General features: G+C 46.3%; 1 protein-coding gene across 3 annotated transcripts in view; it reads left to right on the top strand.

The window, feature by feature from the left end:
• VPS35L (VPS35 endosomal protein sorting factor like) overlaps window positions 1-20,344 on the top strand; it is a 1,473,617-nt gene that overhangs the window by 1,438,363 nt on the left and 14,910 nt on the right. For all 3 annotated transcript variants that reach the window (XM_082262328.1, XM_082262327.1, XM_082262326.1), the window contains one exon: window positions 19,413-19,559. In XM_082262328.1, the coding sequence (XP_082118454.1) occupies window positions 19,413-19,559 (147 nt within the window). The remainder of the gene's footprint in view (window positions 1-19,412; window positions 19,560-20,344) is intronic.

Here is a 20,344-nt window from a genome sequence, read left to right as displayed (position 1 = left end):
TTTTTTGCCCACAGCAGCTGCTTTTTAATATAAATATATACACTTATTAATCGAAATTGTTCATAATACATTTTTTTGTTCAATATGGTTTGTTTAAATTGCCTCGTGTAGCAAGTGCTGGTGGGAGCATGCAATAGGCAAGCTTTTTGTAACATCTGCAGAAGCCTGCTTCATATGGGCCATCAGGTTAGTCTGTAAGAGTAAAAAATTTCCTTCGGACAGGATGGTGTCAGGTACTGAGCTTTCCTTTGGATCATTGAACATGCAGAAAAGCGCATCTGGCTTGACATTTTTTGAACCTGGCCGGTAAGAGATGTGAAAGGCAAATCTCCAAAAGAATAACGTCCATCGTGCTTGACGTGGTTTCAGGCGTTTAGCTGACCTTAGGTATTCGAGGTTCTTGTGATCCATGTAAATGAGTTATAGGGTGTACTGCTCCTTCTAACAAGTACCTCCACTCCTCAAGAGCAGCTTTGATGACAGGGAGCTCTCTATCCCCTACATTGTAGTTCCTCTCTGCTGGGGAGTACTTATGGGAGAAAAAGGCTATCGGATGTACAAACCCAATTCCAATAAAGTTGGGACACTGTACAGATTGTGAGTAAAAAAAGAATGGACTAATTTACAAATCTCATAAACTTATATTTCCCCAGTCGTCTTCCAGGACAGCCCTTGAGAGATGGAGCTCCTCCTACTTGACCGGAAACACATTGCCCTCAGCTCTTTAAAAGGCGGTCCCTCAGGCACCTGGTCAGTTTTTTTGTGTTTCCTCACTCCGGAGGAGACATGTTGCCAGGAGGAACCGCCAAGAGGGCTGGATGAGCTCCATTTCTCAAGGCTGGCAGGGAAGACAACCACAGCAGCCTTGGGTCCCTCACCTTCCATGCAAGATGCCGACAGAAGGGATTTCAAAGGAGCAGCATGGCCTCGGGTTCCCTCCACAGGCGCTGGAGTTTCCCGTCCCCCCTCTCTCCAGGGCCCGGCGAGGGAGAGGGCAGAGATGACCGCACACCAAGCGGTGAATGCAGCGGAGCCGCCCGGCGGCCTCGCTGTATTCAATCGTAAACGGAAGACGGGGAGCGTCACTTCCAGCGGCGGTGACGTCATCGCTGTGCGCCGGAGGTCACGGTTTCCAGCCTCCTGGCGCAGAGAGGAAGGGGAGGGCCGGAGCCGGTGTAAAAGGGCACAGCAGAAGCTGCAAGATGCCGACAGCAGTGCGGATCCCACAACGATGGAGGCTCCACACACCGCAGGGGAGAGGAACACCGGCTCAGCACAGGTAGGCTGGCACTTGCCAGTATCCTTTCCTGTGGATTGTAACCAGCATAGGGGTTGGTTGTAGAGGGGTGAAGCACAGAAGAGTCCTTAAAGGACTCTTCAGTGAAGCAGGGAGGCACAGAAAGGGTTTCATTTTTTTAAAAAGAAAAAAATTATTTTATTTTTTTTATGTGATTTTTGTGGTATCATGTTAGTCAATGTTTTACCTATGTACCCCTTTCTTAGGAACCCTCTAAAGTAACTTCTAAAACGGAAAGGAAAAAGTGCCCCTCCTGTGCCACCAGGCTTTCCTCCAATTATTCAAAGACCCTATGCCCAGCATGCATCTCGGCTGTATTAAAAGCCGAGGAGGATTCACCATTCTCAAAATTTCTCTCCTCATTTAAGGACGAAGTACAGTCCACTTTTGCATCCATCAGGAAATTAATTTCGGAGGTGCAGATACCCACCTCTACTCCGCCAGGACCATCCTCTCCAATCCCCTTAGCTTCAGGTTCAGTGGAACAAACGATAAGCAGGGAAGACCCCTCTAGGGCTACGGACCCCGATTCCTCCCAGTCAGGTTCTGGTCAGGAAGAGTGACAGGGAGAGGCAGTCAGACCTACCAGATACAGACTCTCCATAGAGGAGGTGGATGACCTACTTGGGGCCATTTATGATACTCTGGAAATCAAGGAAGAGGAGGTCCCCTTGTCTAGACACGATAAGATGTACCAAGGGATGAACAAAAAGAGAGCTAGGGTATTCCCAGTACATAAAATCATGTCTGATTTGGTACTGAAAGAATGGTCAGAACCAGAAAAGAGACCATTCTTTTCAGGTTCTTTAAAGAGAAGATTCCCCTTTGACGAGGACGCGGAATCAGTATGGAACCAGTCGCCAAAGCTAGATGCCCCCCTGGCTAAAATTTCCAAACATTCAGACTTAGCCTTTGAAGATATGGGACACCTAGGGGATCCCATGGATAAAAGAAGCTCTTGGGACACTGCTATGGCTAATTTAAGACCAGCACTAGCCACAACTTGCGTAGCAAGAAATTTTGAATTTTGTCTAAAACAGCTGCAGGAACACCTGACGGCAGGTACCCCTAGGGAAGAACTACTAAAATCCTTCCCTATGCTTTTTAAGGCAGTAGGCTTTATTTCTGATGCTTCAGCTGAAGCAGTAAGTCTATCAGCCAGATCAGCGGCACTTTCTGTCTCAGCCAGAAGAGCACTATGGCTCAAGACCTGGTCTGGAGATACAGCCTCAAAGCTACGATTATGCAGCATCCCTTTTTCGGGGAAATTCCTTTTTGGTCCACAATTGGACGAAGCCCTGGAACGGACGGCAGATAGAAAGAAGACCTTCCCATTCAAGAAGAAACCCTTTCAGAGAAAGAATTTTCATCCCTATAGGGGACAAACCAGGGAGGACCGAAGTCAGCCGGATAGGGGAAGACCGAAGAAGCACTGGACAGGCCAAAAAGGGAAACCAAGGGCAAATGTGCTCTTTAACCCTCCTGGCCAAAATCCCAAGACCCAGTGACACTGGATGCCAGGTGGGAGGGATATTGGAGAGATTCCTCCCCCAATGGCAGAAGCTAACCTCCAACGAATTCGTCAGGGGAGTCATCGAGAAGGGTTACGCCTTGGAACTCAGCAGGAAACACCCCTCAAGAATGATGATTACCAAACTACCCAGAGACCCTGCAAAGGCACAGGCCCTGCCACTACTTATAGGGGAAATGGTAGACCAGAAGGTCCTAATTCCTGTACCAAAGCAAGAGGAGGGAAAGGATTTCTACTCGCATGTATTCCTAGTGCAGAAACCCTCAGGAAAATTCCGGTTAATATTGAACCTAAAGCCTCTAAACACCGCTGTAAGGTACAAGAAGTTCCGCATGGAGTCAATTTACTCTGTAAGGAATTTGCTCCAAAAGGATTGTTTTATGGCAACTATGGATCTAAAAGATGCCTATCTCCACATCCCCATAAGGGAAGGATCCCAAAAACATCTACGCATAGCAATAGAGATCCGGGAAAACATCCACCATTTCCAAAGCAGAGCTCTTCTGTTCAGACTCTCTTCGTCCCCAAGGATTTTTTTCAAAGATCCTAGCAGAGGCTCTGGCTCCCCTACGACTCAGGGCCATAGCCATAATCCCTTACCTAGACGACCTACTGTTCATGGCTCCCACCAAGAACAAACTGATCAAGGATCTAGTAGTGGCTCAAGAATGGCTTACCCATCTAGGTTGGATAATCAATATCGAGAAGTCAAACCTCATACCCTCACAGGAGATAGTGTTCCTGGGATACATCATCCGCTCCAGAGAACAGGTGATGATACTTCCAGAGGAGAAGATCAGGCGCATAGACCAAAGGACAGCAGAAATGCAATCCAAAATCAATAAGAGAGATTATGTCGGTACTTGGACTCATGACAGCTTCCATTCCAGCAGTAAGGTGGGCCAGATTCCATCAGAGACCACTTCAATCCTTTCTCCTACAGACCCTCGGGAACAGAGGCCTAGAAGACAAGGTCCTTCTCCCAGCAGGAGTAAAACAAGAGCTATGGTGGTGGAGAAACCAAAACAACCTAAACAATGGACTGTCATGGACAGTTCAAATTTCATGCATCCTAACAACGGGGGCCCATTTAGGGAGTCAGTGGACACAGGGAGTCTGGTCTTGTTCAGAGAGACACAATTCATCCAATTTCAGGGAATTGAAGGCCATAGCAAGGGGAATTGCAGCCTTCCAGGAACAACTCAGGGGTCAGCACGTACAAGTGAGGTCAGACAACATAACTTCCGTAGCATACCTAAACAAGCAGAGAGGGACCAGAAGTCCCACCTTGATGAAGGTAGCACAGGAGATCTTTCACTGGGCAGAGCAGAATTTGGAGTCCCTCTCAGCTGTACACCTCAAGGGTACTCAGAACAATCTTGTGGACTTTTTGAGCAGACAACTGATCTCACAGGAGGAGTGGTCCTTAGACCCCGGAGTCTTCTAACAGATAACATCCAGATGGGGTTATCCAGAGATCGATTTATTTGCCAACAGAGCGAACACCAAACTGCCAGATTTCTGCTCGCTCAACCCTCGAGATCAGCCAATGGCAATAGATGCGTTTCAAACCGCATGGACTTTCAGGCTGTGCTACGCCTTCCCCCCTCTTTTTCTAATCTCAAGAATCTTAGCAAAATTCAGGACAGAGCACACGGCCTTAATCCTGATTGCAAATCCAAGAAAAGAAGACCGCACTCAGGGTATGTAAGATGAAAACAATCAAAACTCCTTTATTCTTCTTCGGTACAGCAGACAGACAGTACAGTGCACAGGACAGACGTGTCGGGTTGACGCGTTTCACGATAAAAATCGCTTACTCATAACCACACACTGGCCGAAGAGGGCTTGGTTCTCACTACTATTATCCCTGATGGATCAACAACCATGGATGTTACCCCCCAACCGGAACCTGCTATCGCAGGGACCAGTACTTCATCCCAAGCCAGCCATGCTAAACTTGGCAGCTTGGTATCTGAATCAGAGATCTTAAAATCTAAGGGGCTCTCTGACAAGGTAATCAAGACCTTGCTACAGAGCCGAAAGCCGGTCACAAGAGCTATTTACCAGAAGATCTGGAGAAGGTTCAACTTGAGGCTAGCACAATCTAAAATAGAAGAATCAGACTCACCTACAATTTTAGAATTTCACCAGGAGGGTATTGACAAGGGCCTGTCCTTAAGTACTATTAAGGTACAGATTGCTGTCCTATCAGTTTATTTACAATTTTCCTTACAACAGGATCCCCTCATTAGCAGATTCTGCAAGGCAGTTTCTAGACTTAGACCAGTACCTTGTCGTAAGTTTCCGACTTGGGACTTGTCTACCGTATTAAAAGCACTTATTAATGAACCCTTTGAGCCATTATCAGAGGCCTCCTTAAGATTCATTACCCTAAAGACCGTTTTTCTTGTCGGTATAACTTCTGCTCGCAGAATTAGCAAACTACAAGCCCTTTCCATTAGAGAGCCCTTCCTACAGATTCTTGAGGATAGGGTCATTCTCAGGACCGAACAAACTTTTATACCCAAGGTCGCCTCTACCTTTCACAGAAGCCAGGACATAATACTACCCTCCTTCTGCAGTAGACCATCCAATGAAAAGGAAGAACTACACCACCATTTGGATGTCAGAAGGTGCCTTATAGCCTATCTAGAAGCAACAAAAAGCTTCAGAACATTAGAAACCCTGTTTATCCTGTTCTCAGGGAAGCGCAAAGGGAAGCAGGCTTCAAAAGGGACTATAGCCAGATGGATTAAAATGGCTATTTCAGAGGGATACAAGGTCTTGCACTTGAATCCACCAGAGGGACTCAGAGCGCACTCCACAAGGGCACTAGCCACATCTTGGGCAGAAAGAGCTGGTGCTACCCCTGAACAGATTTGCAAGGCCGCAACATGGTCAAGCATCTCAACATTTATCCGACGCTACCGTCTGGATATTTTGGGTAGCCAGGATCAGGTGTTTGGAAGAAGGGTCCTCCAAGCAGTGGTCCCCCCCCCTAAAAGGAACTGGGTGAGTACTTGTTAATCCTCTCAAGGGCTGTCCCGGAAGACGACTGGGGAAAAATCAGAGTTAGAACTTACCGGTAACTCTGTTTCCAGGAGTCTTCCAGGACAGCAGGTTCCCACTCTTTTTTCTACATTAATAAAATGAATTGATGTACTGTTCCGTACTATGTTTTTTAACTATTTTTCAGCTCCGTCCTTCGGTTCTTGGATAAAACTGACCAGGTGCCTGAGGGACCGCCTTTTAAAGAGCTGAGGGCAATGTGTTTCTGGTCCAGTAGGAGGAGCTCCATCTCTCAAGGGCTGTCCTAGAAGACTCCTGGAAACAGAGTTACCGGTAAGTTCTAACTCTGATTTTTTATTCACAATATAATATAGATAGCATATCAAATGTTGAAAGTGAGACATTTTGAAATGTCATGCCAAATATTGGCTCATTTTGGATTTCATGAGAGCTACACATTCCAAAAAAGTTGGCACAGGTAGCAATAAGAGGCCGGAAAAGTTAAATGTACATATAAGGAACAGCTGGAGGACCAATTTGCAACTTATTAGGTCAATTTGCAACATGATTGAGTATAAAAAGAGCCTCTCAGAGTGGCATTGTCCTTCAGAAGTCAAGATGGGCAGAGGATCACCAATTCCCCCAATGCTGCAGCGAAAAATAGTGGAGCAATATCAGAAAGGAGTTTCTCAGAGAAAAATTGAAAAGAGTTTGAAGTTATCAACATCTTCAGTGCATAATATCATCCAAAGATTCAGAAAATCTGGAACAATCTCTGTGTGAAAGGGTCAAAGCCAGAAAACCATACTGGATGCCCGTGATCTTCGGGCCCTTAGACGGCACTGCATCACATACAGCAATGCTACTGTAATGGAAATCACAACATGGGCTCAGGAATACTTCCAGAAAATATTTTCGGTGAACACAATCCACTGTGCCACTCGCCGTTGCCGACTAAAACTCTATAGGCTAAAAAAGAAGCCATATCTAAACACGTTCCAGAAGCACAGGCATTTTCTCTGGGCCAAGGCTCATTTAAAATGGACTGTGGCAAAGTGGAAAACTGTTCTGTGGTCAGACGAATCAAAATTTGAAGTTCTTTTTGGAAAACTGGGATGCCATGTCATCCGGACTAAAGAGGACAAAGACAACCCAAGTTGTTATCAGCGCTCAGCTCAGAAGCCTGCATCTCTGATGGTATGGGGTTGCATGAGTGCATGTGGCAGGGGCAGCTTACACATCTGGAAAGGCACCATCAATGCTGAAGGTATATCCAAGTTCTAGAACAACATATGCTCCCATCCAGATGTCGTCTCTTTCAGGGAAGACCTTGCATTTTCCAACATGACAATGCCAGACCACATACTGCATCAATTACAACATCATGGCTGCGTAGAAGAAGGATCTGGGTACTGAAATGGCCAGCCTGCAGTCCAGATCTTTCACCCATAGAAAATATTTGGCGCATCATAAAGAAGAAGATGCGACAAAGAAGACCTAAGACAGTTGAGCAACTAGAAGCCTGTATTAGACAAGAATGGGACAACATTCCTATTCCTAAACTTGAGCAACTTGTCTCCTCAGTCCCCAGACATTTGCAGACTGTTATAAAAAGAAGAGGGGATGCCACACAGTGGTAAACCTGGCCTTGTCCCAACTTTTTTGAGATGTGTTGATGCCATGAAATTTAAAATCAACTTATTTTTCCCTTAACATTATACATTTTCTCAGTTTAAACATTTGATATGTCATCTATGCTGTATTCTAAATAAAATATTGAAATTTGAAACTTCCACATCATTACCTTCTGTTTTTATTCACAATCTGTACAGTGTCGCAACTTTTTTGGAATCGGGTTTGTATTTAATTCTTGATACCCAGCATTTGCAAAATAACTGCCCTTCTGCTATTTCTGACGCATCCACCTCAAGCAAATATGGCAGAGCAGGGTCCAGATGACTCAGGATGGGAGCAGTTGTAAAAAGTTCCTTTAAGGTTGTGAAGGTGGCCTGGGCCTCGGGGGTCCAACAGAGCTGGATATTCTGTATTGTAAGTTGCGTAATAGGGGCAATGATAGTGGAGAATCCCTTGATGAATCTCCTATAAAAATTTGCAAAGCCAACAGAATGCTGCACTCCCTTTTTGTCTGATGGGGCAGGACAGCCCAAGATGGCAGAGACATTTTGAGGATCCATCTTAATCCCTTCTGTAAAGATCACCAAGCCTAGGAAATGGATGCTTCACTGCTTGAATTCACATTTCTCAGGCTTGGCATGTAGGCCATGTTGACAGGGTCAAGAACGTTTTTGGCGTGTCCCCGATGCTGGTCCAGAGATGCAGAAAAAAGCAAGATGTTGTCTATATAGATGATTACAAAGATATCCAACAATCTCTAAAGATATCATTAAGAAAATGTTGGAAAGTGTCCGGGTCATTGCAGAGACCGAAGGGCATTACCAGATACTCAAAATGTCCAAACCTGGTGTGGAATGCTCTCTTCCATTCATCCCCTTTGCGAATACAGACCATGTTATAGGCCCCTCACAGGTCCAATTTAGTAAATATGGAGGCATAAGGGGGAAGCGATGGCGTCCAGGCTCAGCAACTCCTTGTGGCCTGAAAGAGCAACCATAGGTAGCGGAGGGGTCTCCTGGGTTACTGGTCAGGACTTAATATGGACCCATCTGCTAGGAAAATGGAAAGTCCTTGAGTCCTGGGCCGAAGTGGAATGTGCTGTTATACCGCGAAAGACAAATCGATGAAACGGCTACACGCTCCAGAGTCAATAATTGCGGTAACTGGTACTGTACCTTCTGGAAGCTGAAAAGAGATAGGCAGAGCGAGCTAATTGGGTGGCAGAGGGTGCCGGATAACTGGAAGGAGAGATAGACACTTACATAGTTTTACTGGGCATAAACGCACATAATGGCCGGCTTCCCCACAGTTGTCAAGGAAGGCCGCATTAATCTGAGCTGTATGGGTTTCAGGTTATCATGTACAGAATTAACGGAAGCAGAACTGGCTGATACAGAATTGGTGGAAGTAACATAAGCAGGAGTTGCGAACCGAGGCATCATCCAGACATGACGGGGCTGCTGGGTAGATCTTTCTGCACGGCATTCACGGAGCCGGTGGTCTATCTGAATGGCTAAAGTAATTAGTGTCTCTAAAGAGTCCAGAACACCAACCAAAGCCAATTCCTCCTTCCGACCCACAGACAGTCCCAAGCAAAACTTGTGAGGCAGCGCTGCATCATTACACTGAGTGTCTGTGCTCCAGCGCCTGAAGTCTGTGATATAGTCCTCCACTGCTCTGCGGCCCTGCTGGAGTGCATGGCGCGGAGCCTCCAAGATGGAGATTCGCTGCGGATGATTATATAACTGGGCCATGGCGTTGAAAAAAGAGGACATGGAGTTCAGGAGTAGACTGCATTCCTCAAGTAGCCCATGCACCCACGACTCAGGTTCGCCCTGAAGCAAGGAGATGATGAACCCTACTTTAGTGGCCTCCAGAGAAAACGTCAGAGGTTGCAATAAAAATTAGAGTTTGCATGCTTTGCGGAACACTCTGAATTTGCCTCGACCTCCCGAAAAATTTTCTGGCGTAGGAACCCTGGGTTCAGGCGGCAACATTACTACTGTGAGCATGGTAGCGAATTCTGCTGGTGCCAGGAGGAAGAGGCTGAAGACAAGGGAGGATTCACAGAGTAAGTCATACGTTCTTCCAGTTGCACGTAGCCACCTTGAAGCGACTTTACAGCTTGGGACAGAGTTGCGAGGTGCTGGCAGATCTCATCCATTTGAGAGGCCCCTCTTGCAGGCTCAGACATGGCTGTTTTGTCCTGCCATGCCCCTCGTAGCTGAGCCTGATGTGCAGAGGGAAGTCTCTCGTAAGCCCCGACTTGAGCACCACTGATGAGCCGAGGAAGCCCACACAAGATCCAGCGGAATATGAACACAGACAGGTCACCCTGGCAGAAGACGCAGGCTAACCTGAGGTGCGGAATCTAAGCTCTAACCAGTGTTCACCAGAGCTCCTGATAGTGGAGATGGACTATGCTGCATGTTAGCGCTAGGTCGTGGTCCTCAGGGTCGCCCTACCGGGAAGTGAGCAAATCCAGACCGGTCCGGTAGCAGACGAACAGACAGGGACAAGGCAGAAGCGCAGTCAAAGGAACGAGCCGAGGTCGGGGCAGGCAGCAATCATGCAAGGTAGGAGACAGGCCAGGTCAACAGTCAGGATACAACAGGTTCAGGTACAGAAATACAGGAGCTGCTGCAGACTAAAGAGCAAAGGACCAGTGCGCCTGCTGCGCTTGTATAGGCCACTAGGCACCAAACATAATGGTTATTGTTAATGGTTACGTGCGTGGTCGCGTGTGCATGCCTTCGCGCATGCTCACTGGTGAACGTTTGTTCACGGCTGAACAGGCACAAGCGAGTCCACGCCTGCACACTCAAGTGCGCCTCTGGGACATTGCAGAACTATGACTAGTATGTTCCTGACAGTTGTATTTTGCCTGAAAATACAGGAAATAGCTGCTGTGACGCTTCTCTCATCTGGTAATTTCTAGGATGTTTACCAGCAGTAAAAATCTGGTCAAAACATTCAGTCAATGCGTAACAGATGCCTGGTGCTATGAACACAATTGTGGCAGACTTCCATTCAGTATAATTTAGACATTTGCCAAGCTGACAAAAGTTGCCAACTTTTGCTGACAAGAGTAAAAAACATGCAGTGAATTTTGTATGCATACTAGACCATTCATTATTAAATAAAAGAACAGGCACTGGCTTTGCAAAGCATTTGAAAAGCTTTATTTGGTTTAAAAAAAAATTGCATAATGTGTTAGTATGCATCTCTTACTAGCAGATTATGGAATACCTTAGAACAAAGCTCTCCAGCGGTGCGCTGTCACCACTGAGAGGGCTGACAATCTTCCCCCTGTCTTTCTCCCAGGTTTACAGGCTCCGGCGTTGAGTGGCCGGAGCCACGATGATGTGACTGCTGTGCATGCATGCGGGTGCCCTCGGTTCTGGCACGAAGCTCTGAAGGTCCGGCTTTTAGAGCACATGCAGTGGTAACGTCACCAGCTGTATACCCCTTTAATATAAAGCATACTCCAGTTCTTTACACTCATGTAAACAAGGGAACTCTCCTTTTGGATTTTTTCTATTTTATCTATCTGGACTGGTTCTGTCATTGATTTTTTTTTCTGAATTTTTGGTAGCATTGATATTTGGTAAGGATGGCAACTCTAATAATTCATCTTTTTTTTTTTTTTTTTTATAATATTTAGGTGACTGGTATCAGGTAAATGCAACATCAAGGGACTAGGGAGGGGGTATGAATCACCAGGAAAACACTCCCAACGCCCTTGAAGTCCTAGGGGCGTGAGGATGTGACACCAATAATCAATGGATTCAAATATGCAAAAAATATGTACCATAAATTATGTTACAAAAGTGCGCTAATAAATCAAGAGAACAAAAATGTCCATAAATGTATTATCAGGGTGAATCAACAACTTAAAAAAGTCCTTTACATTCAAAAAGTAGTGATCCCAGATAAACACAGAAATATAAACTGGTGGATGATGGGTGTTAAACGTGATGAAAGATAGGTGATTAAACCTCTTCCCGGCAAACAGTTATATGTGGCTAAAACACAATTCAGTGATGACACCCAGTGATGTGTGTGGACTTTTACCACATATGAGAGAGATGAGAGCATATACGCAAATCCAAATGGCCAGCTAGATGGAAGACACTGGTATTGAAAAGATTAAAAATGGTACTTTATTGAGAATCAATTGAACAAGCAATATACAAAAATCGAGTAAAACATTACAGACCTACTGGTAAGGAATGCTCATGGACCCTAGGCCAAACAATGGTAATGCAATGTCCCGTCTCATATAGAACGCTGGTGTAGCCTCAAAGGCTCCACCCACCACCACCAAATATAGGGGATCCACCCCACCCCCCCTCCCCAAGACCACAGACAGGATGAGATGTGTGGAGGTCCCAGTGGTGAGTCTTGATTGAAGATTCACAAGTTCATGAAAAACATCAAGGGTGTGCAGGATTAATCAGGGGACTGAAGACATGCTGTTCACTAGCACTTGTGAGACTCCAATTTGTTTAGAATGGGATCCAAAGGCTGAAATCCTACCAGATGGAATCAATTAGTGGAGAGGCTCAGTGTCTCCAAAACACCCGGACCTGGGACCACAAAATATGGATGTAACAAGTCCTCAGCTGGCACTTATTTTGACTAATGTAGACAACCCAGTTGCAGGGGAGACATTACAGAGTGATTTAACAGCAAAGCTTATGGCAAGCAAGCAAAGAAAAGCGGTGTGTAAGCCTCTTCAACTCAAATCATCCCTGGGTCACAGATATATGGGGGTACAATATCCCACCCTGATGTATATGGGCATGTAACAGTGTCCATAAGAAATGCTTGACTTGGAGACCCATGGCCCAATGCAGGTATGCTAGGTGGAGATTGTCCCTTCAGACCAATCAGGGGAATGAGGAGGAGGTTACCAAGCAGATGCAAGCATAGTGAAGCAGGATGCAGCAATAGGTGCACATAAGCAGTAATTTGCAGGTAAATTGCTGCATAACTCATCAGAACTCACGTGTTGAGGTAGTTAGAGTCCATAAGTCCCGGGTTGTACATGCCAGGAGTACCAAGTGAATGTGTTGAGGGTGCTGACAATGATATCCAGATAGGGGGAGAGAGCCGAAGTCACTTGCTGGTAAGTTGCGCCGCTGTATCGGCTACAGATGTAAGGAGCGGTGGCTGTGGCGTGTAGGTCCGGGTGGTGGGCGGAGCCGGAGGCGTGACCGCGTGTGACGTCAACGCGTTTCACGTGACCCAGCACGCTTCTTCAGGACCTAAATTGCGTCATGCACGTCAGCCTATAAGTACCAGGAGCTCAGGCACTCATTGGCCGATAGACACCTGGTCTCAGTTAGACGTGCAATCATGAGCTGAGGACATCTAGTGGACATCGGGAGGCTCTGCATCTAACCTATAACTTAAAGTTGAATCATAATATAAAAAATCAACAAGTGAAAAAGAAAGAAAAACAATAGTGGCAACAATGACCATTTAGCAAAGAAGCAGCCAGGGTAAGAGCATCTCATATACAGCATAGTGTAAAATACCCTATGTGATGCAAACCGACCATGAATATCCCTAGATATTTACAGGCAAAGTATTTCCAAAAAATACTTTGCATGACATAATGGAATGATAATGCCACCGCTGAACAGTGTTATGGGGATCCATCTGGCCATCAAGTCCACCTATAGACTATATTGGTTATGGTGTGGGACTAATTCTACACTATGCCCAATTTTAGACGATTTTTGGATGCTTTTTTGGAAATACTTTGCCTGTAAATATCTAGGGATATTCATGGTCGGTTTGGATCATATAGGGTATTTTACACTATGCTGTATATGAGATGCTCTTACCCTTGCTGCTTCTTTGCTAAATGGTAATTGTTGCCACTATTGTTTTTCTTTCTTTTTCTTTTTCACTTGTTGATTTTTTATATTATGATTCAACTTTAAGTTGTAGGTTAGATGCAGAGCCTCCCGATGTCCATTAGATGTCCTCAGCTCATGATTGCACGTCTAACTGAGACCAGGTGTCTATTGGCCAATGAGTGCCTGAGCTCCTGGTACTTATAGGCTGACGTGCATGACACAATTTACGTCCTGAAGAAGCGTGCTAGGTCACTTGAAACGCATTGACGTCACACGCGGTCACGCCTCCGGCTCCGCCCATCACCTGGACCTACACGCCACAGCCACCGCTCCTTACATCTGAAGCCGATACAGCAGCGCGACTTACCAGCAAGTGACTTCGGCTCTCTCCCCCTATCTGGATATCATCCATAGAACCCTCAACACATTCAGTTGGTACTCCAGGCATGTACAACCCGGGGACTTATGGACTCTAACTACCTCATTTCTTATGGACACTTACATGCCCATATACATCAGGGTGGGATACTGTACCCCCATATATCTGTGACCCAGGGATGATTTGAGTTGAAGAGGCTTACACACCGCTTTGCTTTGCTTGCTTGCCATAAGATTTGCTGTTAGATCACTCTGTAATGTCTCCCCTGCAACTGGGTTGTCTACATTAGCCAAAATAAGTGCCAACTGAGGACTTGTTACATCCATATTTTGTGGTCCCAGGTCCTGGTGTTTTGGAGACACTGAGCCTCTCCACTAATTGATTCCATCTGGTAGGATTTTAGCCTTTGGATCACATTCTAAACGAATTGGAGTCTCACAAGTGCTGGTGAACAGCATGTCTTCAGTCCCCTGATTAATCCTGCACACCCTTGATGGTTTTCATGAACTTGTGAATCTTCAATCAAGACTCACCACTGGGACCTCCACACATCTCATCCTGTCTGTGGTCTTGGGGAGGGGGTGGGTGGATCCCCTATATTTGGTGGTGGTGGGTCTGGGTGGTGGGTGGAGCCTTTGAGGCTACACCAGCGTTCTATGTGAGACGGGACACTGCATTACCATTGTTTGGCCTAGGGTCCATGAGCATTCCTTACCAGTAGGTCTGTAATGTTTTACTCGATTTTTGCATATTGCTTGTTTAATTGTTTCACAATAAAGTACCATTTTTAATCTTTTCAATACCAGTGTTTTGAGCCATTGTCTGCAACTTCTTTTTCCTTTTTTTCTCGACTGGTATCAGGTGCATTTTTCACTCTCTTTATGCAAAAAAATAAAAATCTATCAGAGGGCTTTGGTTTTGATTCCTCCTGTGTCCCTCTTGAAGATTACATAGAAACATAGAATGTGTCGGCAGATAAGAACCATTTGGCCCATCTAGTCTGCCCAATATATCTGAATCCTATGAATAGTCCCTGGCCCTATCTTATATGAAGGATAGCCTTATGCCTATCCCATGCATGCTTAAACTCCTTCACTGTATTTGCAGCTACCACTTCTGCAGGAAGGCTATTCCATGCATCCACTACTCTCTCAGTAAAGTAATACTTCCTCATATTACTTTTAAACCTTTGCCCCTCTAATTTAAAACTGTGTCCTCTTGTGGTAGTTTTTCTTCTTTTAAATATGCTCTCCTCCTTTACCGAGTTGATTCCCTTTATGTATTTAAAAGTTTCTATCATATCCCCTCTGTCTCTTCTTTCTTCCAAGCTATACATGTTAAGGTCCTTTAACCTTTCCTGGTAAGTTTTTTCCTGCAATCCATGTACTAGTTTAATAGCTCTTCTCTGAACTCTCTCTAGAGTATCTATATCCTTCTGGAGATATGGCCTCCAGTACTGCGCACAATACTCCAAGTGAGGTCTCACCAGTGTTCTGTACAGCGGCATTGCACCTACATTTCTGTTCTACTGACAGTTTAATCGGGAGAAGAGGTAAAAACTGATAGAAGTTCTGAACCCTTCCCTGCACTAAAACTTAAAAAGGAAAAAACTTTTTTTCTCTTTCGTTAATTGAAGGACACAGCTCCTGATTCTTCTTAGCCATTGGGTTATACTGTCCCCTACAGGAGTAGGACACTAGGCAGGGAAAATATTGACTACGCCTATAGGCAGCTCCAGGGGGTATATACCCACTCTCAGCTATAGGCACTCAATTTTTTTCTGCCTATTCAGGAGTAAGGACCTAGTTCCTTGCTGGGATCTCTGGTCCTGGCAATTTTTTCTTTTTCAATTGAATTTTTTCCTCTTTTTATTCTTTTGTTCCTGTGAGAGCTACAATCAAGTGCCAGACTGGGCGATGAACTGAAAAATATAGATCCTTAGGGTCCCCCCAGTCCGGGCCAGCGAGCGTGTGCAGACCGAAGCTCCACGCTAGGTTGGCCGTGACATAGCCCCACTGGATGTGGGCTGGCCTGGCAATTAAACATCTCTCGAGGGCGTATATGAACTGGCTTCATCCTGAGTCGCAGTGTTTCCTCCTGACCGGCAGCACACACATTACGATGGAGCAGGTTCCTGTCCAGAGCAGTGCCCAACCTGTTCCTGGTGTGGTAAGTAACTGTCCCCCACTATCCCTGGAGGGTTTTAGGGTGGACATGGGCCCCTCCCCTGAATGGTTTGACCCCTGGGCTCCCCTCCTTCCCTCCAGCCCCTCTAAAATTTCGGTCACTGTGACCAGACCCCCCCCCCCCAGGGGCTGGTTATAGTTGCTGCTGACCGTTTTTTCTCTGGTGCGCAACGCTGGGTGGAGCAGGGTTTCCTGCCACCTGGGGGTTGGTGACTAGGGCAGGGATGTACTCTGGGCTCCCTGCAGCGGTTGTTGGGCTGGGGGAGCAGATGTTTTAAGATCTGCGGGTAGCGGCTCATGCGGCCGGATCGGACAGAAATTTAGGCCGCGACTCTGCGGCCTACTCATTGGAAACTATGTGAGGTGGCCCCTGTGAGGATGGCTCAAGCCTGCCTTCCCCTCCGCTGCCCCAGGATGGTCGGCTCCACTGGGTCTGGCGTCCAAGTGGCTGGGTGCCCACAAAAATTTAGGCCGCGGCCTAGTCGAGCACCGCCGTTAGGAGGGCTTCCCCAGTGCGTGTAGCTGAAGCCCCCACTCATCCTTTGGCCATCTGCCAGGCTGAGGATCCATGCAATTGAGGTTGGGCCTGCACAAAAATTAAGGCTGCAGCTTGCGGCCTTCTAGGCCATGTGGTCAGCTTGGCGCCTCCCTCAGAAGAGGTGACGCTGTGGGGGCGCTTCCTTTTTAATGACAGCCTCCAATAGGTGGTCCGTTCGTGGGCCCCTGGCAGGCATCCCCTTTTTGTTTATGTTTTCAGGGTGAGCTTAGTATATAGCGACCCTACTGGATCTGCATCCATGCACCCGGAGTGCTCAGATAGTGAGGATGATTCCTCTGCTCCTCTAGCTGTGCTTAAAAAGGCACTGGTGGATGCACTGTGTGTCAGTGCGTGAAACGTTAAAAATGGAGGTGGCGGCTAATGCAGCGTCGGAGGCACCGGTTCCTTTTGGCATCCACAGGCCCTCCAAAGCAGCGAGGGTGTTCCTCTTTCCTCCTTATCTTCACGACATTGTCACAAAACAGTGAGGTTATCCATAACACAGTGGTGCTAAGTGTTTTTGCTTGTGATATCCTTATGAGGATTAACTGCGTTAAAGGTGAATGATCACACCTGTGTATGAAGGGGCTCCCTCACCCGTATCTGGGGTGGGGGGACTTCTTGGCTGGTTTCCGGATCCATGGACCTCCCTGGTAAAGGGCAAGTCGGTCCACAAAATTTTTCGGTCAGTCTACAAGATTGAGTTCGGTCTTATCCTCCGGAAAGGTTCTTCCCTTCCAACCTGCACTTGTCCCCAGATCGCTTACGGGGTCTCTTTAGGGCAGTGCAAGACTTGTTACTTCAAGGGATGAATTTTCCGCTTCTGACTTTGGAACGTTTTCAGGGGTTTTTACTCAAACATCTTTACAGTTCCCAGGAAGGCAGGCAAGGTACGTCCAGTTCTGGACCTCAAGGCACTAAACTGCTTTGTTGTGAGTAGAGAAGTCCCACGGTAGTCGCATCCCTACTTCAGTGGGATTTCTTCTCACTTCTATCAACATCAAGGACACCTACCTGCTCATTCTTATATGTGCCGGTCACCAGCGCTTCCTCTGTTTTGCTGTGGGCATGGAGCATTATCAGTTTGTGGCGTTGACCTATGGTCTTGCGTCCACTCCTCGGGTCTTCACAAGAGTGTTGGCCTCGGTGCTGGCATTCTTTGAGTCAGCAGGGGATCGCATTACTGGGGTACCTGGATGATCTTCTTCTGCAAGCGGAGTCTCCGACTGCTCTGATGGACTACTGGCGATTGCTCCGTGAACTCTGAGGGTGTTCGGTTGGATTCTTAACCTTCAGGAGTCTGCTTTGATTCTGTCCACAAAAACAAGATTGTCTAGGTTTGACTCGACTATGCCTCTGCCCCAGCCAGAGTGTTTCTTCCTCTGGAAAAACTCCAGACATCACAGGAGGCAATTCAGCTTCTGTTGTTCCACAGACAATCACCCCTCTGGGCTTGCATGCGGGTGGTGGGCCTGATGGTTTCCACCCTCGAGGCAGTCTGTTTGCACAGTCACGCAAGATCTCTGCTAAAGAGTTTCTGGTGAAATGGGACAAGGATCCACGGTTCTCTATAGGTGGCTTTGTTATCCGGCACTTCAACAGGGAAAATCCTTTCTCCCCCTGTACTGGGCAGCTGCCACCACGGATGCCAGCCTGTCTGGGTGGGGAGGTGGCGTCAGCACAGACATGCTCAGGGGGTCTGGACTCTGGCAGAGTCCAGACTGCCTTTTAATGTACTGGAACTTTGAGCGATCAGACTTTGTCTGGCTCATTGGACAATTCGTCTTCAGGGGTGTCCGGTACGAATTCATTCGGCAATGCCACAGCCGTGGTCTATGTCAATCACCAAGGGGGCACAAGAAGTGCCTGGAGGCTCGGTAAGTAGCAGGCATTCTAAGATGGGCTGATCAAATCCTTGCAGACCTCTCAAACCTATGCCTCGACTCCTGTGCAGGATCCAGTCAGAGGTGATTCCGGTCATTCTAGTAGCTCTAGACTGGCCTCGCCGGTCTTGGTAAGCCCATCTGGTATGGCTGGTCGCTGATTATCCTTGGAGACTTCCTCTCAGTGAGGATCTGCTGTCCCAAGGGCCAATCTTCCATCCTGCTTTAAAGTCGCTGGCTTTAACGGCTTGGCTGTTGAATGCCAGGTGCTGAAGGATGGAGATTTGTTTGAGTCAGTGATTCCGATGGTGTTAAAAGCTAGGAAATATACCTCTACGAAGATCTACCATCGTACAAGGAAGACATACATTGCGTGGTGTGAGTCTCTTGGGGTTCATCTTCGCTCCTTCTTGGTGGATCAGATCTTAAACTTCCTTTAACCGGGGGTAGAACAGAAATTGGCCTTCAGTACCATCAAGGGCCAGGTATCGGTTTTGGCGGTTTTTGGTAGTTTTTTCCTTTGGCCACACACACCCTGGTGCATACTTTTTCTTCAGGGTGTTCGACATTTGGTTCCTTCAGTTGTCTCTGTTGTCGACCTGGAATCTTAATGTGCTGCTTTCAGCTCTACAGTAGCCTCCCTTTGAAAATATTCAGGAGGTTTCCCTGCTTACTTACCAGAAGGTGACCTTCTTTGGTGGCTATCACCTCTGCGCGCATGGTGTCAGAACTGGCGGCGGTGGCAAGGAACTAGGTCCTTACTCCTGAATAGGCATAAAAAAAAAAACTGAGTGCCTATGGCTGAGAGTGGGTGTATACCCCCTGGGACTGCCCATAGGCCTAGTCAAGCTTTTTCCTGCCTAGTGTCCTACTCATGTGGGAGGCAGTATAACTCAATGGTTAGGAAGAATCAGGAGCTGTGTCAGTCAATGAACATCAGAGAAATGGGTTTTACGGTAAGTCAAAAATCCCATTCTTTTTACTGGAGATAAAATGTAATTGCTAATTTATAAGCTGTTGATACGTTTGAAGACAATGTTATTCTGTTACTGTTATTCTATATGTTTTGTTTCATTTGTAGACTTTGAAGCGTCAGAGTAGCCTTGCTCTGCTATTCTTTAACAGCATTCTTGCTCATGGGGATCTAAGGAACAACAAGCTGAATCAGCTGGCTGTAAATTTGTGGAATTTGTCTCAAAAACATGGCTATTCTGACACCAAAACTATGGTAAGACACTATAACATACCTCCATGTCAGTATGTTAATTATACAGGTCTCTGTCCTTTATCCCTAAGTTCCTTACATTCTTAATTGACTAAATAATTTTATGAACAAATCTGAGATTAAAGCACCTCTGAGTGTAGACTGTTAAACATTTATTTTCAAGTATAAAGAGTAAAATGCACCTGGAACCTGGAAATCTTGGTCAGACAAAGTGTTATCAATGGTCTTCCAGCCCTCACCCTCGGCTCTACATCATCTAAATCCTGCTGGCTAGGACAGCCCCATGAATGGCAGAGACAGCATCCAGCTGTTCCTTACACTGACTTGTGCAGGCCTCATCCACCGGATGTTTTTGCAGATGTGGCAGTATTTTTCATTCATTATGTGAGTTTTACTCTTTATACTTGAAAATAAATGTTTAACAGTCAACACTCAGATTTGCCAGAATCTTTGTTTTTTTCTCTGCATGTTTGGAGATCCCACTCCCCAACATGACCGACCCTAAAGTATTGGACTTTCTCCTTTCCCATTGTTTACATTGGAGCATGGAGCTCTAAAAAAACTTTTGGATAGACTTTGCACTACTATAGTAACATTTTACTTGAGTCATTACCTATATGTTTGTTTAAATCATTTTATGAACAGGGTTAAGACTATTTGCATTATTTTGCAGCATCCCTTTGACTGCTGTTTTTCAAATGAGACCTGCTTTGTCACACAGCAAGAAGCCTGTGGTTTCTAGAAAGCCTAAAAGAATTACCATCTCAATCTCAACCACTTACCGACCA

Source organism: Pelophylax lessonae (genome assembly GCF_965119305.1).
Source record: "Pelophylax lessonae genome assembly, chromosome: 6".
Lineage (NCBI taxonomy): Eukaryota > Metazoa > Chordata > Amphibia > Anura > Ranidae > Pelophylax > Pelophylax lessonae.
This window is presented reverse-complemented; position numbering and strand designations above follow the sequence as displayed.